Here is a 22,796-nt window from a genome sequence, read left to right as displayed (position 1 = left end):
ACCCCCATGAGCCCTCCCTATCGCACCCATAGGACCCCCATAGCAGCCATGGGCCCCCCATCCCCCCCTCCCCCTACCTTGGGTCCTCCTCAAAGATCTTCTGGGTGCCGTTGCCGTGGTGAACGTCCCAGTCCACGATCAGCACCCTGGGGGGGGATGGGGATGCAGTGAGGTGGGGGTCCCCCATCCCCCCTATCACAACCCCCATCCTCCCCCAATCCCACCCCCCACCCCCCACATCCCAGCCCCCATCCCCCCATCCCAACCCCCACCCCCCACATCCCAGCCCCCATCCCCCCTATCCCAACCCCCATCCCCCCTATCCCAACCCCCATCTCCCCCTCTCCCACCCCCCACATCCCAGACCCCATCCCCCCCATCCCAAACCCCAATCTCCCCCTCTCCCACCCTCCACCCCCCACATCCCAACCCCCATCCCCCCTATCCCAACCCCCACCCCCCACATCCCAGCCCCCATCCCCCCTATCCCAACCCCCATCCTCCCCCAATCCCACCCCCCACCCCCCACATCCCAGCTCCCATCCCCCCATCCCAACCCCCATCCTCCCCAAATCCCAACCTCCGCTCCCCTCAAGCCCCATCCCCCCAACCCCATCCCCCCATCCCCACCCCCCTCCCCCCATCCCATCCTCTCGCATCCCCATCCAAACCCCCCCATCCCAACCCCCATCCCCCATCCCCTCCCCCCCATCCCAACCCCCCTCCCCCCATCCCATCCCCCCATCCCAACCCCCATCTCCCCCTCTCCCACCCCCCACCCCCCTATCCCACCCCCCATCCCCCTTATCCCACCCCCCATCATCCCCCAATCCCACCCCCCACATCCCAACCCCCATCCCCCTTATCCCACCCCCCATCATCCCCCAATCCCAACCCCCACATCCCAACCCCCATCCCCCCATCCCAACCCCCATCCTCCCCAAATGCCAACCTCTGCTCCCCTCAAGCCCCATACCCCCCAACCCCATCCCCCCATCCCCACCCCCCTCCCCCCATCCCATCCTCTCGCATCCCCATCCAAACCCCCCCATCCCAACCCCCGTCCCCCATCCCCTGCCCCCCATCCCAACCCCCCTCCCCCATCCCCTGCCCCCCATCCCAACCCCCCTCCCCCATCCCATCCCCCCACCCCACCCCCCTCCCCTCCCCCCTCCCCGCAGCTGCCCCCCCGCCAGCCCCTGTCCGTGCCGCGCCGCCACGGCCACGTTGTTGAAGAGGCAAAAGCCGCCGGGGGCCCCGGGGCCCGCGTGGTGCCCGGGGGGGCGCACGATGGCCAAGGCGTTGCGGACCTGCCCCATGGAGAGGGAGACCCATAGGGAGCCATGGGGACCCATAGAGACCCATAGAGAGCCATGGGGACCCATAGAGAGCCATGGGGACCCATAGAGACCCATGGGGACCCATAGAGAGCCATAGGGAGCCATGGGGACCCATAGAGAGCCATAGGGACACATAGGGAGCCATGGGGACCCATAGGGAGCCATGGGGACCCATAGAGAGCCATGGGGACCCATAGAGACCCATGGGGACCCATAGAGAGCCATAGAGACCCATAGGGAGCCATGGGGACCCATAGGGAGCCATGGGGACCCATAGAGAGCCATGGGGACCCATAGAGACCCATGGGGACCCATAGAGAGCCATAGGGAGCCATGGGGACCCATAGAGACCCATGGGGACCCATAGAGAGCCATGGGGACCCATAGAGAGCCATAGGGACCCCTAGAGACCCATGGGGACCCATAGAGACCCATGGGGACCCATAGAGAGCCATAGGGACCCATAGAGAGCCATAGGGACCCATAGAGAACCATGGGGACCCATAGAGAGCCATAGGGACCCATAAGGACCCACAGAGACCCATAGGAACCTACACAGACCCATAAACACCCATGGAGACCCATAGAGACCCACAGAGAGAGAGACCCATAGGACCCCCATAGAACCCCATAGGACCCCCATAGAACCCCATAGGACCCCCACAGAACCCCATAGGACACCCACAGAACCCCATAGGACCCCCACAGAACCCCATTGGAACCCCCACAGAACCCCATAGGACCCCCATAGAACTCCATAGGACCCCCATAGAACTCCATAGGACCCCCACAGAACCCCATTGGAACCCCACAGAACCCCATAGGACCCCCACAGAACCCCATAGGACCCCCATAGAACTCCATTGGAGCCCCATAGAACCCCATAGGACCCCCATAGAACCCCATAGGACCCGCACAGAACCCCATAGGACCCCCATAGAACCCCATAGGACACCCACAGAACCCCATAGGACCCCCATAGGACCCGCAGAGAACCCCATAGGACCCCATAGAACCCCATAGGACCCCATAGAACCCCATAGGACCCCATAGAACCCCATAGGACCCCATAGGAGCCCCCGCAGGACCCCCCCGGTACCTGCCCGCTGAGCACGGCCCCCACGGCGGCGCAGGCGGTGCCGGCCGCGAGCCGCGCGCACGCGTGGGAGCGGGGGCTCAGGAAGAGCGAGTCGAAGCGCGCGGCCACGGAGCGCAGGTCCCGCGCGGGCAGCGCCGCCGAGCGCGCCAGGAGGGACAGGAGCGCCCCCCTGCGGCCGGGAGGACGGCGTCACCCCGGGAGCCCGGTGTGACCCCAGCGTGACCCCGTGACCCCGGCGTGACCCCAGCGTGACCCCAGCGTGACCCTGGGACCCCAGCTCGAACCCAGCGCGACCCCGTGAGCCCAGCGCGACCCCAGCGTGACCCCAGAGTGACCCCGTGAGCCCGGCGTGACCCCAGCGTGACCCCAGCATGACCCCAGCGCAACCCCGTGACCCCAGCGCGACCCCAGCATGACCCCGTCACCCCACCGTGACCTCACCATGACCCAGTGACCCGTGACCCCAGCGTGACCCAGTGACCCCAGCGTGACCCAGTGACCCCAGCTTGACCCCAGCACGACCCCGTGACCCCAGCACGACCCAGTGACCCCAGCGTGACCCAGTGACCCCAGTGCGACCCCAGCGTGACCCCGTGACCCCAGCATGACCCCAGCATGAACCAGTGACCCCACCATGACCCAGTGACCCGTGACCCCACCGTGACCCCACCATGACCCCGTGACCCCACCATGACCGTCACATGACCCCATTGAGCCCAGTGTGACCCTGTGTGACCCCATTGTTACCCCACAGTGACCCCATTGCACCCCCAGTGTGACCCATATGACCCCGTGTGACCCCATGACCCCAGTGTGACCCATGACCCCAGTGTGGCCCCAGTGAGCCCAGCATGACCCTCTGTGACCCCAATGAACCCCAGTGTGACCCTGGTGTGAACCCGTGACCCCAATGTGACCACATTGTAACCCATTGCCCCCCATTCCCCCATTACTCCATCACCCCCACTACCCCCACTGCCCCCCATACCCCCACTACCCCCATTGCCCCATCATCCCCATTGCCCCCACTACCCCCATTGCCCCCATTGCCCCATCATCCCCATACCCCCATTGACCCCCATTCCCCCATCGCCCCCATTCCCCCATCCCCCCATTGCCCCCATTGCCCCATCACCCCCATTGACCCCCATTCCCCCATCCCCCCATTCCCCCATCGCCCCCATACCCCCACTACCCCCATTGCCCCCCATTCCCCCACTACCCCCATTGCCCCATCATCCCCATTGCCCCCACTACCCCCATTGCCCCATCACCCCCATTGACCCCCATTCCATTGCCCCCATTCCCCCATCCCCCCATTGCCCCCATTGCCCCATCACCCCCATTGACCCCCATTCCCCCATTGCCCCATGGGGGCACCCCCATGGCCCCCATCGCCCCCATACCCCTACTACCCCCATTGCCCCCCATTCCCCCCCATTCCCCCACTACCCCCATTGCCCCATCATCCCCATTCCCCCATCCCCCCATTGCCCCCCATTGCCCCATCGCCCCCCATTCCCCCATTGCCCCCATTGCCCCATCACCCCCATACCCCCATTGACCCCCATTCCCCCATCGCCCCCATTCCCCCATCCCCCCATTGCCCCCATTGCCCCATCACCCCCATACCCCCATTGACCCCCATTCCCCCATCCCCCCATTGCCCCCATTGCCCCATCACCCCCATTGACCCCCATTCCCCCATCCCCCCATCGCCCCCATACCCCCACTACCCCCATTGCCCCCCATTCCCCCACTCCCCCCATTGCCCCATCATCCCCATTGCCCCCACTACCCCCATTGCCCCCCATTGCCCCATCCCCCCATTCCCATCCCCCCCACCCCCATCCCCCCCGAATCCCCACCCCCATTTCCCCACTCCCATTCCCATCCCCCCACCCCCATTCCCCCATTGCCCCCCATTCCCCCATCGCCCCCATTGCCCCTCATTCCCCCATTGCCCCATCGCCCCCATTCCCCCATTGCCCCCCATTCCCCCATCGCCCCCATTGCCCCCCATTCCCCCATTGCCCCATCGCCCCCATTGCCCCATCACCCCCATTGACCCCCATTCCCCCATTCCCCCATCGCCCCCATTGCCCCATTCCCCCCTCACGTGTGGCAGGCCCGCAGCTCCCCGGTGCTCGCAGCCCTCGCAGGCAGGCGCAGGCAGCGCTGAGCCAGCCCCAGCTCCTGCGCCCGCTCCAGGATGCGCCTGCCCCGCTGCGGGGCCTCAGGGTGCTGGCTGCGGGCGGCACGGCACCCGTGGGGCAGGGACAGAGGCACCCGTGGGGCAGGGACACAGGCACCCGTGGGGCAGGGACAGAGGCACCCGTGGGGCAGGGACAGAGGCACCCGTGGGGCAGGGGAACAGAGGCACCCGTGGGGCAGGGACAGAGGCACCCGTGGGGCAGGGGAACAGAGGCACCCGTGGGGCAGGGACAGAGGCACCCGTGGGGCAGGGGAACAGAGGCACCCGTGGGGCAGGGACAGAGACACCCGTGGGGCAGGGACAGAGGCACCCGTGGGGCAGGGACAGAGGCACCCGTGGGGCAGGGGAAGAGGCACCCGTGGGGCAGGGGAAGAGGCACCCGTGGGGCAGGGACAGAGGCACCCGTGGGGCAGGGGAAGAGGCACCCGTGGGGCAGGGACAGAGGCACCCGTGGGGCAGGGACAGAGGCACCCGTGGGGCAGGGACAGACGCACCCGTGGGGCAGGGGAACAGAGGCACCCGTGGGGCAGGAACCGAGGCACCCGTGGGGCAGGGAACAGAGGCACCCGTGGGGCAGGGACAGAGGCACCCGTGGGGCAGGGACAGAGGCACCCGTGGGGCAGGGGAAGAGGCACCCATGGGGCAGGGGAAGAGGCACCCGTGGGGCAGGGACAGAGGCACCCGTGGGGCAGGGGAACAGAGGCACCCGTGGGGCAGGGACAGAGGCATCCGTGGGGCAGGGGAACAGAGGCACCCGTGGGGCAGGGGAACAGAGGCACCCGTGGGGCAGGGGAAGAGGCACCCGTGGGGCAGGGGAACAGAGGCACCCGTGGGGCAGGGACACAGGCACCCGTGGGGCAGGGACAGAGGCACCCGTGGGGCAGGGGACAGAGGCACCCGTGGGGCAGGGGAACAGAGGCACCCGTGGGGCAGGGGGACAGAGGGACCCAGAGGGACCCATAGAGACCCATGGGTGCCAGGGGGACCAGAGGGACCCAGATGGACCCATAGGGATCCATAGAGACCCATAGGGACCCATGGGTGCTATTGACCCCATAGGGACCCATAGAGGACCCATGGGTGCCATTGACCCCATAGGGACTCATATGGAAGCCACGGGTGCCACTGACCCCATAGGGACCCATGGGTGCCATTGACCCCATAGTGACCACAGGGACCCATAGGGACCTATGGGTGCCACTGACCCCATAGGGACCCATGGGTGCTATTGACCCCATAGGGACCACAGGGACCCATAGGGACCCATGGGTGCCACTGACCCCATAGGGACCCATGGGTGCCATTAACCCCATAGGGAACGCAGGGATCCATACGGACCCATGGGTGCCACTGACCCCATAGGGACCCATGGGTGCCATTGACCCCATAGGGACCCATAGGTGCTATTGACCCCATAGGGACCACAGGGACCCATAGGGACCCATGGGTGCCCCTGACCCCATAGGGACCACAGGGACCCATAGAGACCCATGGGTGCCATTGACCCCATAGGGACCCACAGGGAAGCCATGGGTGCCACTAACCCCACAGGGACCCATGGGTGCCATTAACCCCATAGGGAACGCAGGGATCCATAGAGACCCATGGGTGCCACTGACCCCATAGGACCACAGGGACCCATAGGGACCCATGGGTGCCCCTGACCCCGCAGGGACCCCCGGCCGGGCCTCACCTGTCCCAGGGGTTGTGGTGCTCCTCCATGCGCTCATCATAGAGCAGCCCCGTGCGGGCCGCGGGCTGCGGCCATGGCGGCTGCTGCGGGGGGGGGGCGTCCCCTTCATCGCCTTCATCCCCCCCCTCCTCCTCCTCCTCCTCCACCTCCTCCACTTCCTCCTCCTCCTCCTCCTCTTCCTCTTCCTCCTCCTCCTCCTCGGGCTCTGCAATGGAGCAGCCTCAGGCCCCGATCCCGGCCCCATTTTGTGCCCCCCCCTCTGCAGCCATTGCTGAGGGGAGCCAAGATGGCGGCGCCCTGCATGGCAACCAAGATGGCGCCTTAGCAACCAAGATGGCCGCCCAAGCAACCAAGATGGCGCCCTAACAACCAAGATGGCGCCCTAGCAACCAAGATGGCCGCCCTAACAACCAAGATGGCCGCCCTAGCAACCAGCCTGTCCCCCCCTTAGCAACCGGGCCTAGCGCAGCCCGCGAAGCCTGCCCTCGATTTGGGGTGCCCGTCCCCCACTCACCGGCGCAGCTCAGGTACCTCCAGCGCGGGCGGTGCAGGGACAAGGCCCGGGACACGCAGGCCAGGCCGCTGGGGGGAGGGGGGATACGTGGGGGGATAGGGGGGGAACCAAAGTGCCCCCCATAGCCCCCTAGAGACCCCCCATAACCCTCTATAGACACCCCCGATAGCCCCCATAGCACCCCCTATAGAACCCCCTATAGCCCCTCACAGCCCCCCATATAAACCCCTATAGCCTCCCCTATAGCCCCGCTGGAGCTCCTCATAACCCCCTACAGCCCCCCTATAGCCCCCCCATAAACCCCTATAACACCCAATCACCCCCCATAGCCCCGCCCATAGCCCCCAATCATGCCCCCAATCACCCCCCATAGCTCCCCCCATAGCCCCCCATAGCCCCCAATCACCCCCCATAGCCCCCCCCATAGCCCCCAATCATGCCCCATAGCCCCCCATAGGCCCCAATCACCCCCCATAGCCCCCCCCATTGCCCCCAATCACCCCCCATAGCCCCAATCACCCCCCATAGCCCCCCCATAGCCCCCAATCACCCCCATAGCTCCCCCCATAGCCCCCCATAGCCCCCAATCACCCCCCATAGCTCCCCCATAGCCCCCAATCACCCCCATAGCCCCCCCATAGCCCCCCATTGCACCCCCTATAGGCCCCCCATAGCCCCCCCCATCACCCCCCCATCACCCCCCATAGCCCCCCATAGCCCCCCATAGCCCCCCATAGCCCCCCATAGCCCCCCATAGCCCCCCATAGCCCCCATAGCTCCCCCCATAGCCCCCAATCACCCCCCATAGCCCCCCCATAGCCCCCAATCACCCCCCATAGCCCCCAATCACCCCCCATAGCCCCCCCATAGCCCCCAATCACCCCCCATAGCCCCCAATCACCCCCCATAGCCCCCCCATAGCCCCCAATCACCCCCCATTGCCCCCAATCACCCCCCATAGCCCCCAATCACCCCCCATAGCTCCCCCCATAGCCCCCAATCACCCCCCATAGCCCCCCCATAGCCCCCAATCACCCCCCCATAGCCCCCCCAATCACCCCCCATAGCCCCCAATCACCCCCCATAGCCCCCCCCATAGCCCCCAATCACCCCCCATAGCCCCCCATAGCCCCCCCATAGCCCCAATCACCCCCCATAGCTCCCCCCATAGCCCCCAATCACCCCCCATAGCCCCCCATAGCCCCCAATCACCCCCCATAGCCCCCAATCACCCCCCATAGCCCCCCCAATCACCCCCCATAGCCCCCAATCACCCCCCATCGCTCCCCCCATAGCCCCCAATCACCCCCCATAGCCCCCAATCACCCCCCATAGCCCCCAATCACCCCCCATAGCCCCCCCATAGCCCCCAATCACCCCCCATTGCCCCCAATCACCCCCATAGCCCCCCCCAGCCCCCCCATGCCCTCACCTTGGGGTGGGCACCATGGGGCCGGGGGGGTCCCCGGGGTCCCCCAGCAGCGAGCGCAGGATGGAGCTGAGCCCCCCCCCCAGCGCCGCCGCCCCCGCCCCCCCCTATGGGACAGGAGGGGGGGGTCAGGGCTCCCCCATGGACTCCATAGGGACCCCCCCCCACGTTAACCCCCCATAGCCCCCCCCATCACCCCCCTATGGCCCATACAGACCCCCCCATGCTCATAGCCCCCCATAGCACCTACACCCCCCATAGCCCCCATAACCCCCTATAGCCCCCATAACCCCCCCATAGCCCCCATGACCCCCTATAGCCCCCATAACCCCCATAGCCCCCATAGCCCCCCATAGCCCCCATAACCCCCTATAGCCCCCATAACCCCCATAGCCCCCATAGCCCCCCATAGCCCCCATAACCCCCATAGCCCCCATAGCCCCCATAGCCCCCATAACCCCCCACAGCCCCCCCATAACCCCCTATGGCCCATATAGACCCCCCCATGCTCATAGCCCCCCATAGCACCTACACCCCCCATAGCCCCCATAACCCCCCATAGCCCCCATAACCCCCCATAGCCTCCACCCCCCATAACCCCTACACCCCCATAGCCCCCATGACCCCCCATAGCCCCCATACCCCCCTATAACCCCCATACCCTTCTATAACCCCTATAGCCCCCCATAGCCCCCATACCCCCATAGCCCCCATAATCCCTATAGCCCCCATGCCCCCCTATACCCCCCATAGCTCCCCATAGACCCCTATAACCCCCATCACCCCCCATAGCCCCCATACCCCCCTATAACCTATATAGCCCCCATAACCCCTATACCCCCCATAGCCGCCATCGCCCCCCATAGCGCCCCATAGCTCCCATACCCCCCTATAACCCATATAGCCCCCATAACCCCTATACCCCCCATACCCCCATCGCCCCCCATAGCGCCCCATAGCGCCCCACAGCCTCACCTCGAGGGCCAGGACCAGGCGCCCCCCCGCCAGCGCTGACAGCAAATGGGTCAGGAGAGCGAATCCATCGGGGGAGACCCCCCCTTGCCCCTGGGGGGGACACGAGACCCCTATAGAGCCCCATAGAACCCCATAGAACCCTATAGAGCCCCATAGAACCCCATAGACCCCTATAGAGCCCCACAGAACCCCATAGACCCCTACAGAGCCCCATAGAACCCCATAGACCCCTATAGAGCCCCATAGAACCCCATAGACCCCTACAGAGCCCCACAGAACCCTGTAGAGCCCCACAGAACCCCATAGACCCCTATAGAGCCCCATAGAACCCCATAGACCCCTATAGAGCCCCATAGAACCCCATAGAACCCTATAGAGCCCCATAGAACCCCATAGAACCCTATAGAGCCCCATAGAACCCCATAGACCCCTATAGAGCCCCATAGAACCCCATAGACACCTACAGAGCCCCATAGAACCCCATAGACCCCTATAGAGCCCCACAGAACCCCATAGACACCTACAGAGCCCCATAGAACCCCATAGACCCCTATAGAGCCCCATAGACCCCTATAGAGCCCCATAGAACCCTATAGAGCCCCATAGACCCCTATAGAGCCCCATAGAACCCTATAGAGCCCCATAGACCCCTATAGAGCCCCATAAAACCCTAGAGAGCCCCATAGAGCCCTACAGAGCCCCATAGAACCCTAGAGAGCCCCATAGAGCCCATAGAACCCTATAGAGCCCCACAGAACCCCATAGAACCCTATAGAGCCCCATAGAACCCCATAGACCCCTATAGAGCCCCATAGAACCCTATAGAGCCCTACAGAGCCCCATAGAACCCTATAGGGCCCCATAGACCCCTAGAGAGCCCCATAGAATCCTAGAGAGCCCCATAGAGCCCATAGAACCCTATAGAGCCCCATAGAGCCCATAGACCCCTATAGAGCCCCATAGAAACCCATAGAGCCCCATAGAAACCCATAGAACCCTATAGAGCCCCATAGAACCCTATAGAGCCCCATAGAACCCTGTAGAGCCCCATAGAGCCCACAGAGCCCCACAGAGCCTCACAGAGCCCCCAGAGCCCCACAAAGCCCCATAGAGCCCCCAGAGCCCCACAGAGCCCCATAGAGCCCCACAGAGCCCCACAGAGCCCCATAGAGCCCACAGAGCCCCATAGAGCCCCATAGAGCCCCATAGAGCCCACAGAGCCCCATAGAGCCCACAGAGCCCCATAGAGCCCCATAGAGCCCACAGAGCCCCACAGAGCCCAATAGAGCCCCATAGAGCCCACAGAGCCCCATAGAGCCCCATAGAGCCCACAGAGCCCCATAGAGCCCACAGAGCCCCCCAGAGCCCCATAGAGCCCACAGAGCCCCCAGAGCCCCATAGAGCCCCACAGCACGCAACCACCCCCAGGAGCCCTCCAGCACCACTAAAGGGGAAGGGGGGGGGGGAGGCTGACGGGACCCCCCCCAACCAGGCCCACACCCCCTATAGAGACCTATAGGCGCCCATACGCCCCTATAGGGACCTATAGGCACCCATACACCCCTATAGGCGCCCATACGCCCCTATAGGGACCTATAGGCACCCATACACCCCATAGGGATCTATAGGTGCCCATACACCCCCATAGGGATCTATAGGCACCCATACACCCCTATAGGGATCTATAGGGGCCCATACACCCCTATAGGGATCTATAGGCACCCATACACGCCTATAGGGATCTATAGGCACCCATACACCCCCATAGGCACCATACACACCTATAGGTGCCCATACACCCCATAGGCACCCATGCACCCCCATAGGCACCATACACACCTAGAGGCACCCATACACCCCTATAGGCACCCATACACCCCTATAGGGATCTATAGGCGCCCATACACCCCCATAGGCACCATACACACCTATAGGTGCCCATACACCCCCATAGGCACCATACACACCTATAGGCACCCATACACCCTATAGGTGCCCATATACCCCTATAGGTGCCCATACATCCCCATAGGCACCCATGCACCCCATAGGCACCCACGCACCCCATAGGCACCCACGCACCCCATAGGCGCCCACACACCCCATAGGCACCCATGCACCCCATAGGCACCCACGCACCCCATAGGCGCCCACGCACCCCATAGGTACCTTGGGGTCCTCGGAGGCGATGTCGAAGCTGGCGGCCACCAGCACGAGCTGGGGCTGGAACTGCAGGGACACGGCAGCCATTGGACCCCATGGGGCCCCACAGCACCCACAGGGCCCTATAGGGCCCCTATAGCCCCCATAGGGCCCCCATAGCCCCCATAGGGCCCCCATAGCCCCCATAGGGCCCTTCAGGACCCCCTCCCAACCTCAAAGGCAATGGGCAGCAGGAGATGGAAGAAGGCGGCTGCGTAGTCCCCATCTGTCATGCCAGCCTATAGGGACAGCGGAGCCTATAGGGACCCTATAGACCCTATAGCGACCCATAGAGCCCTTATAGTGACCCACAGAGCCCCTATAGTGACCCATAGAGCCCTTATAGTGACCCACAGAGCCCCTATAGTGACCCACAGAGCCCTTATAGTGACCCACAGAGCCCCTATAGCCAACCATGCGTCACCTACAGTAACCCCCACACCCCCTATAGCGACCCATAGAAGCCCTATAACATTGTATGTACCCACATAAGCCCCCCCAAGCCCAATAGCACCCCATAGCCCCCATATCCTCCATGATCCCATAGCCCCCATAGCACCACATAGCCCTCATAGCTCCTATATACCCCCAATAGCCCCTATACCCCCCATAACCCCTATAGCCCCCATACCCCCCATAACACCCCCTATACCCCCCATAGCCCCTATACCCCCCATAGCCCCTATAGCCCCTATACCCCCCATACCCCCTATAGCCCCTATACCCCCATAACCCCTATAGCCCCCCATAGCCCCCCATACCCCCCATAGCCCCTATACCCCCCATACGCCCCATAGCCCCCCATAGCCTCCCATACCCCCCATAGCCCCTATACCCCCCATACCCCCATAGCCCCTATACCCCCCATACCCCCCACAGCCCCCATAGCCCCCCATAGCCCCTATACCCCCCATACGCCCCATAGCCCCCATAATCCCCATACCCCCCATAGCCCCTATACCCCCCATAGCCCCCATAACCCCTATAGCCCCCATAGCACCCCATACCCCCCATAGCCCCTATACCCCCCATACCCCCCATAGCCCCCATACCCCCCATAGCCCCTATACCCCCCATACCCCCCACAGGCCCCATACCCCCCATACCCCCTATAGCCCCTATACCCCCATACCCCCTATACCCCCCATACCCCCCACAGCCCCATAGAACCTCGTCCCAGTGCAGCTCCACGGTGAAGCCGTCGCTGGGGCAGGGGGGGGGGTCCCTGCCCTGGTGCATCCCAAAATAGAGCAGCCTGCGGGGAATGGGGCATCCCAATGGATCCCAATGGATCCCAGTGCATCCCAATGAATCCCAATGGATCCCAATGCATCCCAATGGATCCCAGTGCATCCCAATGGATCCCAATGCATCCCAGTGGATATCAGTGCATCCCAATGGATCCCAGAGCATCCCAATGCATCCCAGTGCATCCCAATGGATCCCAATGCATCCCAGCGCATCCCAATGGATCCCAGTGCATCCCAGTGCATCCCAATGGATCCCAATGCATACCAGAGCATCCCAATGCATCCCAATGGATCCCAGTGCATCCCAGTGCATCCCAATGGATCCCAGTGGATCCCAGTGCATCCCAATGCATCCCAATGGATCCCAGCGCATCCCAATGGATCCCAATGGATCCCAGTGCATCCCAATGGATCCCAATGGATCCCAGTGCATCCCAGTGCATCCCAATGCATCCCAGTGCATCCCAATGGATCCCAATGGATCCCAGTGCATCCCAATGGATCCCAATGGATCCCAATGGATCCCAATGGATCCCAGTCCCCCCAGCACTCACCCCGGCTGCTCCTGGCTGAGGCGGGGGGGGGCCCGGCCGGGCTGGGGGCTCCAATCCACGAGGAGGATCCTGGGGGGGGGGGGGGGAGCACCCATAGAGCGCCCCATAGCGCCCTATAGCACCGTATAGTGCCCCACAGCACCCTATAGCGCCCCATAGCACCCTATAGCACCCTATAGCGCCCTATAGCGCCCCATAGCACCCTAAAGCGCCCCATAGCACCCTATAGTGCCCCATAGCACCCTATAGCACCCTATAGCGCCCTATAGCACCGTATAGCGTCCCATAGCACCCCTATAGCACCCTATAGAGCCCCACAGCACCCTATAGCGCCCCATAGCACCCTATAGCGCCCCATAGCACCCTATAGTGCCCCTATAGCACCGTATAGTGTCCCATAGCACCCTATAGCACCCCATAGCACCGTATAGCGTCCCATAGCACCCCTATAGCACCCTATAGCGCCCCACAGCACACTATAGCGCCCCATAGCACCCCATAGCGCCCCCATAGCACTCTATAGCACCCCATAGCACCCTACAGCGCCCCTATAGCACCTTTATAGCATCTCTAAAGCACCTCTAGAGCACTCCTATAGCACCCATAGAGCATCCCCTGTAACACACCCACAGCACCCCAAAACCCCCAAATCCCACCCTGAGAACTCCCCATTCCCCACATAGCCTCCATACCCCCATAGCCCCTATAGCCCCTATATCCCCCATAGCCCCTATAGCACCCATAGCCCCTATAGCCCCCATAGCCCCCCTATAGCCCCTATATCCTACATAGCCCCTATAGCCCCCATAGCCCCTATAGCCCCCATAGCCCCTATAGCCCCCATAGCCCCTTTAGCCCCTATAGCCCCCATAACCCCCATACCCCCCATAGCCCCTATACCCCCCATACCCCCTATAGCCCCCATACCCCCCATAGGCCCCATACCCCCTATACCCCCCATAACCCCATACCCCCCATACCACCTATAGCCCCCATACCCCCCATACACCCCATAGCCCCTATACCCCCCAGAGCCCCCATAACCCCCATAGCCCCTATAGCACCCATACCCCCCATACCCCCCATAGCCCCTATAGCCCCCCCATAGCCCCCATAGCCCCCATAGCCCCCTCACCGCTCCAGGCCGTGTCTCTGGGCTGCTCGAGCCGCGGCGCTGATGGGGCTGGAGCCCAGGTGCTGGGGGGGGCTGCAGGGACAGCAGGGGCCCTATAGCACCATAGGGCAGCCCTATAGCGCCCCCATAGCACCATAGGGCAGCTCCTATAGCGCCCCCATAGCACCATAAGGCAGCCCTATAGCCCCCCCATAGCACCATAGGGCAGCCCTATAGCGCCCCCATAGCGCCATAGGGCAGCCCTATAGCACCCCCATAGCACCATAGGGCAGCCCCTATAGCACCATAGGGCAGCCCTATAGCGCCCCCATAGCGCCATAGGGCAGCCCTATAGCGCCCCCATAGCACCATAGGGCAGCCCTATAGCGCCCCATAGCACCATAGGGCAGCCCCTATAGCACCATAGGGCAACGCTCAGGCAGCAGTAGGGTACTCCTATGGGATATACTGCATACAGATCTGTATAAGATCTTTATAGGGCATCCCTAGGATTTCTATAGGATCTCTATAGGGCCTCTATAGGGTCACTGTAAGGCATCCCTAGGATCCCTATAGGGTGTCCATAAGCTCTCTATAAGGTCTCTATAGGACCTCTATAAGGTTTTTACAGGGTCTCTAAAGGGTTTCCATCAGGTCCCTGTAGGATCTCTATGAGATCGCTATGGGGTCCCTATAGAGTCCCTATAGGGTGTCCATAGGGTCTCTATGAGGTCTCTATGGGGTCCCTATAGAGTCCCTATAGGGTGTCCATAGGGTCTCTATGAGGTCTCTATGGGGTCCCTATAGAGTCCCTATAGGGTGTCCATAGGCTCTCTATAAGGTTTCTATAGGATCTCTATAAGGCTTTTACAGGGTCTCTAAAGGGTTTCCATCAGGTCCCTGTAGGATCTCTATGAGATCGCTATGGGGTCCCTATAGAGTCCCTATAGGGTGTCCATAGGGTCTCTATGAGGTCTCTATGGGGTCCCTATAGAGTCCCTATAGGGTGTCCATAGGGTCTCTATGAGGTCTCTATGGGGTCCCTATAGAGTCCCTATAGGGTGTCCATAGGGTCTCTACGAGGTGTCTATGGGGTCCCTATAGAGTCCCTATAGGGTGCCCATAGGGTCTCTATGAGATCTCTATGGGGTCCCTATAGAGTCCCTATAGAGTGTCCATAGGCTCTCTATAAGGTTTCTATAGGCTCTCTATAAGGTCTCTATAGGACCTCTATAAGGCTTTTACAGGGTCTCTAAAGGGTTTCCATCAGGTCCCTGTAGGATCTCTATGAGATCGCTATGGGGTCCCTATAGAGTCCCTATAGGGTGTCCATAGGGTCTCTATGAGGTCTCTATGGGGTCCCTATAGAGTCCCTATAGGGTGTCCATAGGGTCTCTATGAGATCTCTATGGGGTCCCTATAGAGTCCCTATAGGGTGTCCATAAGGTCTCTATGGGGTCTCTATGGGGTCTCCATGGGGCCCATGGGTCCGTACCGCACCAGCACCAATCCATTGCGCAGGTCCCCGCTCAGCACCTTCTGCTGCAGCTCCAGCAGCGACCCCAGAGCCAGGGAGAGGCCCTGAGGGGACCCCAAAGCATCCATGAGGACCCCAAACCCCCCCCATACGGACCCCAAACCCCCACAGAGGTCCCCAAAACCCCATAGGGGACCCCAAACCCCATAGGGGACCCCCAAACTCCCCATAGGGACCCCAAAGCATCCATAGGGGACCCCAAACTCCATAGGGACCCCGAAACCCCATAGGGACCCCAAACCCCAATAGGGGACCCCAAACCCCCCGTAGGGACCCCAAAACCCCATAGGGGACCCCCAAACCCCCCATAGGGACCCCAAACACCCCCATAGGGACCCCAAACCCCATAGGGACCCCGAAACCCCATAGGGGACCACCAAACCCCCCATAGGGACCCCAAAACCCCATAGGGACCCCAAAGCATCCATAGGGGACCCCAAACACCCCCATAGGGGACCCCAAAGCATCCATAGGGGACCTCAAACACCCCCATAGGGAACCCCAAACCCCCCGTAGGGACCCCAAAACCCCATAGGGGACCCCCAAACCCCCCATAGGGGACCCCAAACCCCCATAGGGACCCAAACCCCCCATAGGGACCCAAATCCCCCATAGGGGACCCCAAACCCCCCATAGGGACCCCAAACCCCCCCATAGCTGCACTCACCGGGGGGGGCGCGGGTGGGGGCTGCTGCTCCGTCTGCTCCTGCAATGTGGGGCTGGGGACCCCAAAACTGCCCTCAGGGATCCCCAAACCCCATAGGGACCCCCCCAAACCCCCATAGGGACCCCCAAAAACCCCATAGGGACCCCCCCAAACCCTCATAGGGACCCCCAAAACCCCATAGGAGCCCCCCAACCTGTACAGCAGCAGCAGCTCCTCATTGGTGGCCGGGCGACACTGAGGGCAAGAGAAGCCATTGGGGACCCCGATATCAATGGGGGGACCCCGATATCAATGGGACCCCCATATCAATGGGGGACCCCGATATCAATGGGGGACCCCAGTATCAATGGGACCCCCATATCAATGGGGGGACCCCGATATCAATGGGAGGGACCCCAATATCAATGGGGGGACCCCGATATCAATGGGGGACCCCCGTATCAATGGGAGGGACCCCGATATCAATGGGGGGACCCCAATATCAATGGGGAGACCCCAATAGCAATGGGGGACCCCCATATCAATGGGAGGGACCCTGATATCAATGGGGGGGACCCCGATATCAATGGGAGGGACCCCCATATCAATGGGAGGGACCCTGATATCAATGGGGGGGACCGCGATATCAATGGGGGGACCCTGATGTCAATAGGGGGGACCCCGATGTCAGTGGGGGGGACCCCGATGTCAATGAGGGGACCCCGATGTCAATGGGGGGACCCTGATGTCAATAAGGGGACCCCGATGACAATGAGTGGACCCCGATGTCAATGAGGGGACCCCGATGTCAATGGGGGGGACCCCGATGTCAATGAGGGGACCCCGATGTCAATGGGCGGACCCCGATATCAATGGGAGGGACCCCGATATCAATGGGGGGGACCCCGATGTCAATGGGGGGACCCCGATGTCAATGAGGGGACCCCGATGCCAATGGGGGGACCCCGATGTCAGTGGGGGGACCCCGATATCAATAAGGGGACCCCGATGTCAATAAGGGGACCCCGATGACAATGAGTGGACCCCGATACCAATGGGGGGACCCCGATATCAGTGGGGGCCCCGTTCCTCACCTCCAGGCGCACACAGCGCTGCACCAGCCCCAGCTCCTCCAGCGCTGCCCAAGCCCTCGCCAGCGGCTCCGGCCCCCCAGGGCTGTTGGGGGTCAATGGGACCTCAGTGTCCAAGGGGGGACCCCAATACCATGGGGGGGGGGGGAGGTTTTGGGGTACCTCTGAGCATCCTCATAGACCAGCCCTGTCCCGGTGGGGGCTGCAGCGTCGGTCCCCAGGTCCTGGTAACGGGGGGGGGATAAGGGGGGGTCCCCATTAAGATCTATGGGGAGTCCCCTCCACCCCTACCCCAAAGGGCTTGGGTATTGGGGTGCCCTCCCCATATCCCAATGGGGCCAAGTATTGGGGTGCCCCCTCCTTGTCCCTATAGGCCCTGGTTATTGGGGTGCCCCCCCCACCACTATAGGCCCTGGTTATTGGGGTGCCCCCCCCATCGCCATAGGCCCTGGTTATTGGGGTGCCCCCCCCATCGCTATAGGCCCTGGTTATTGGGGTGCCCTCTCCTTGTCCCTATAGGTCCTGGTTATTGGGGGGCCCCCACATCCCAATGGATGCAGTTATTGGGGTACCCCCCAAGGGACTTTGTGACCCCCCCCAACAAACCCAGGTATTGGGGTGCCCCCCGCCCCCCACGAAGGACCAAGGGTTTGGGGTGCTCCCCCCCCCATGAACCCAGCTATAGGGGTCCCCAAGCCCCACCCCCTTCTCCAGACCACGCCCCCTTCCAATAGCCCCACCCCGGGGCAAGACCACGCCCACCAGCCATACCCACTCCCCATAGCCCCTCCCGCTCCCCAAAGCCCCGCCCACTCCCTAGGCCCCGCCCACCAGCCGTTGTAGCTCCGCCTCCAGCCCCTCCCGCCGGCTCCGGGCTCGGCCGCGGCGCTTGACCTCGGGCAGCCCCCCCCTCGGGGGCGGGGCTCGGCGCCCCGCGCGGCCCTGGGCGGGGCCACGTCAGACACAAAGCCACGCCCACCTCCTCCTTTTAAAGCCCCGCCCCCCCTTCAAACCACGCCCCTCCTCTCCCCCCCGCCCCACCCCAATGTAACCCCTCCCGCCACCACGGAGCCCCGCCCACCCGCCTCCACCTTGTAGTGTAGCCCCGCCCCTCCGCATGTAGTCCCGCCCACCGCCCCCTTTAGCCCCGCCCCTTCTCACCATGGCAGCCGGGAGGGGGGGAGGAATCGAGCCGCCGGAGGGGGCCTGGGGAGGGGCAACGGGGTCAGGAGAGAGCGGGAACGGGGGGGAAGGGAACGGGAACGGGGGGGGAGGGAACGGGAGGGGAAGGGAACGGGAACGGGGGGGGAAGGGAACGGGAACGGGGGGGGGGGAAGGGAACGGGAACGGGGGGGGGGGAAGGGGAAGGGAACGGGAACGGGGGGGAGGGAACGGGAACGGGGGGAGAAGGGAACGGGAACGGGGGGGGAGGGAACGGGAACGGGGGGGGAGGGAACGGGAACGGGGGAGGGGAGGGAACGGGAACGGGGGGGAAGGGAACGGGAACGGGGGGGAAGGGAACGGGAACGGGGGGGGAGGGAACGGGAACGGGGGGGGGGAGGGAACGGGGGGGGGAAGGGAACGGGACCGGGGGGGGAGGGAACGGGGGGGGGGGGAAGGAACGGGAACGGGGGGGGGAAGGGAACGGAACGGGGGGGGGATGGGGAAGGGAACGGGAGGGAACCGGGTGGGGGGGGGGAGAACCGGAGGGGATCGGGGGGGCCCCGGCCCGGGATCGGGGAGAACCGGGAGCGGCCGCGCTCACCTGCAGCCCCGCTGGCGCCGGCGCACGGCGATGACGTAGGGGCGGGGCTGAGGCAGGAGCGAGGCTGAGCAAAGGGAAGGGCGCAGGGATTGGCTGCGAGAGGCCACGTGGTGCGAGGCGTGAGCGGCCATATTGGGTGCGCTCCGACGGACGCAGCCATCTTGGGCGTGTCCCAATGGAGGCCGCCATCTTGGGCGTGTCCCAGTGGAGGCCGCCATCATGGGCGTGTCCCAGTGGAGGCCGCCATCTTGGGCGTGTCCCAATGGAGGCCGCCATCATGGGCGTGTCCCAATGGAGGCCGCCATCATGGGCGTGTCCCAATGGAGGCCGCCATCTTGGGCGTGTCCCAATGGAGGCCGCCATCATGGGCGTGTCCCAAAGGAGGCCGCCATCATGGGCGTGCCCCAAAGGAGGCCGCCATCATGGGCGTGCCCCAAAGGAGGCCGCCATCTTGGGCGCACCCCCAGTAGGCCGCCGTCTTGGTTGTGCCCCAACAGAGCCCGCCAACTTGGGTGCGCCCCTACGGAGGCCGCCATCTTGTTTGCTCCCCTATGGAGGCCGCCATCTTGGGCGTGCCCCTGCGGAGGCCGCCATCTTGGGCACATACCAATGGAGGCTGCCATCTTGGGCGTGCCCCTGCGGAGGCCGCCATCTTGGGCACATACCAATGGAGGCTGCCATCTTGGGCGTGCCCCTGTGGAGGCCGCCATCTTGGGCACATACCAATGGAGGCCGCCATCTTGGGCATGCCCCTGTGGAGGCCACCATCTATGTTGCACCCCATTGGAGGCCGTCATCTTGGCACCCACTATTATCAACCCGGGGGGGGGAACCATTTTGCACAGCCATTTTAGGGGTTCCCCCCCCCAATGCACTCACGGGGGGGGGGCACAACCCCCACCCCAGACCCCCTCCACCCCCCCCAAAATAAAGAGGCTTGAATCTGGGTCCATTTGTGACACCAAAGTGTAATGGAGACCCCCTCCCCCCCCATTCTCCCCCCTCAGAGCTGGGGGCTGAGGCTGGGGGGGGGCACCGCAGGGGTGGGGGTGGGCACGTAACTGCCCCCAGGCCCCCCCAGAAAGGGGCTGGGGGGGGGGAAGGGCAGGAGGTGCCCGGAGAGCACGAGGGGGGTGAGGGCGTAAAGAGCAGCTGGGTCCTCATGGGGGGGGGCGGGAGGAGGGGGGGGCCCCCCATGGCCTCTGCCCCTCCCCCCGCCCCGCTGCCGGAGCCCCCCCCACCCCCCCCTTGGCGCCGCTTCTTCCCCTTGGCCGAGACTTTGCGGTTCCGGGTCTGGATCCCGTCCTTGCGCATGGTCAGGGGCCGATTCACCTGGGGGGGGGGGGGGAAAAGGGGGGTTATGGGGTGCGAATGGACCCCCCATAGCGATCCTGCCCCCCCCCGTCAGCACTGAACCCAATGGGGTCCCCATATCCCCCCCCCCAATGGACCCTGGGGTTGGAAGGAACCATTCAAGGGGAGGGGGGAGACCAGGGGTTAAGGGTTGCAAATGGACACCTCCATCCCCACTAAACCCAATGGGGCTGCCCCATACCCACCCCCCCCATTAACCCCTGGGTTGGAAGGAACCATTCAAGCAGTGGGGGGAGACCAGGGGTTAAGGGGTGCCAATGGACCCCTCCATCCCCACTAAACCCAATGGGGCTGCCCCATACCCCCCCCCCCATTAACCCCTTGGTTGGAAGGAACCATTCAAACAGTGGGGGGAGACCAGGGGTTAAGGGGTGCCAATGGACCCCTCCATCCCCACTAAACCCAATGGGGCTGCCCCATACCCCCCGCATTGACCCTGGGGTTGGAAGGAACCATTCAAGCAGTGGGGGGAGACCAGGGGTTAAGGGTTGCAAATGGACCCCTCCATCCGCACTAAACCCAATGGGGCTGCCCCATACCCCCCGCCCATTAACCCCTGGGTTGGAAGGAACCATTCAAGGAGAGGGGTAACAGGGGTTAAGGGTTGCAAATGGACACCTCCATCCCCACTAAACCCAATGGGGCTGCCCCATACCCCCCCCCCATTAACCCCTGGGTTGGAAGGAACCATTCAAGCAGTGGGGGGAGACCAGGGGTTAAGGGGTGCCAATGGACCCTTCCACCCCCACTAAACCCAATGGGGCTGCCCCATACCCCCCCCCCATTAACCCCTGGGTTGGAAGGAACCATTCAAGCAGTAGGGGGAGACCAGGGGTTAAGGGGTGCCAATGGACCCCTCCATCCCCACTAAACCCAATGGGGCTGCCCCATACCCCCCGCATTGACCCCCGGGTTGGAAGGAACCATTCAAGGAGAGGGGTAACAGGGGTTAAGGGGTGCCAATGGACACCTCCATCCCCACTAAACCCAATGGGGCTGCCCCATAACCCCCCCCCATTAACCCCTGGGTTGGAAGGAACCATTCAAGCAGTAGGGGGAGACCAGGGGTTAAGGGGTGCCAATGGACCCCTCCATCCCCACTAAACCCAATGGGGCTGCCCCATACCCCCCCCATTAACCCCTGGGTTGGAAGGAACCATTCAAGCAGTGGGGGGAGACCAGGGGTTAAGGGGTGCCAATGGACCCTTCCATCCCCACTAAACCCAATGGGGCTGCCCCATACCCCCTGCATTGACCCCCGGGTTGGAAGGAACCATTCAAGGGGAGGGGGGAGACCAGGGGTTAAGGGGTGCCAATGGACCCCTCCATCCCCACTAAACCCAATGGGGCTGCCCCATACCCCCCGCATTGACCCCCGGGTTGGAAGGAACCATTCAAGGAGAGGGGTAACAGGGGTTAAGGGGTGCCAATGGACCCCTCCATCCCCACTAAACCCAATGGGGCTGCCCCATACCCCCGCATTGACCCCCGGGTTGGAAGGAACCATTCAAGGAGAGGGGTAACAGGGGTTAAGGGGTGCCAATGGACCCTTCCATCCCCACTAAACCCAATGGGGCTGCCCCATACCCCCCCCATTAACCCCTGGGTTGGAAGGAACCATTCAAGCAGTGGGGGGAGACCAGGGGTTAAGGGTTGCAAATGGACCCCTCCATCCCCACTAAACCCAATGGGGCTGCCCCATACCCCCCCCCATTAACCCCTGGGTTGGAAGGAACCATTCAAGCGGGGGGGGGCTCACCCGGTGCAGTTTATAGTAGAGGCCGCAGGCGTTGCAGACGGGGTCCCCGCGGGGGCTGCGGCGCCAGAGCGTGGTGGTGCTGGTCTGGCAGTTACTGCACACGGTGCCGGCGCGCTTGGACACCAGCTGGGGGGGGGACACGGACATAGGGGGTGAATGGGGGGGGTGAGAGGGGGGAAGAGGGGGTTTAGGGGGCCTAAGAGGGGTTTAGGAGGGGTTAAGAGGGGTTTATGGGGGGT

At 63.5% G+C, this 22,796-nt stretch overlaps 2 protein-coding genes across 2 annotated transcripts; both read right to left on the bottom strand.

Annotated features, from left to right (window-relative positions):
* Positions 1-77: 77 nt before the first annotated feature.
* On the bottom strand, positions 78-19,787 carry LOC134174686 (histone deacetylase 6-like; the record flags this gene model as incomplete). Its single annotated transcript, XM_062639892.1, has 20 exons — positions 19,425-19,787; positions 18,491-18,601; positions 17,822-17,883; positions 17,663-17,744; positions 16,783-16,823; positions 16,590-16,641; positions 15,881-15,966; positions 14,407-14,478; positions 13,272-13,340; positions 12,638-12,722; positions 11,641-11,706; positions 11,435-11,494; positions 9,266-9,355; positions 8,294-8,397; positions 6,862-6,929; positions 6,348-6,552; positions 4,559-4,687; positions 2,440-2,608; positions 1,186-1,310; positions 78-146 (listed from the first exon to the last, which is right to left on the bottom strand). Coding segments are annotated over exons 1-20 (2,108 nt in total), but the record flags the coding sequence as incomplete, so codon positions are not given.
* Positions 19,788-20,372: 585 nt separating this feature from the next.
* Positions 20,373-22,704, bottom strand: LOC134174680 (erythroid transcription factor-like). Its single transcript, XM_062639879.1, is given in 3 exon segments — positions 20,373-20,606; positions 20,609-20,756; positions 22,558-22,704. Coding segments are annotated over 3 exon segments (474 nt in total). The 3' UTR covers positions 20,373-20,427.
* Between the last annotated feature and the right edge of the window lie 92 nt (positions 22,705-22,796).

This window comes from Pezoporus occidentalis, unplaced genomic scaffold (assembly GCF_034315485.1).
Source record: "Pezoporus occidentalis ecotype Australia unplaced genomic scaffold, CSIRO_AGI_Poc_V1 ctg1161, whole genome shotgun sequence".
Taxonomy (NCBI): Eukaryota; Metazoa; Chordata; class Aves; order Psittaciformes; family Psittacidae; genus Pezoporus; species Pezoporus occidentalis.
This window is presented reverse-complemented; position numbering and strand designations above follow the sequence as displayed.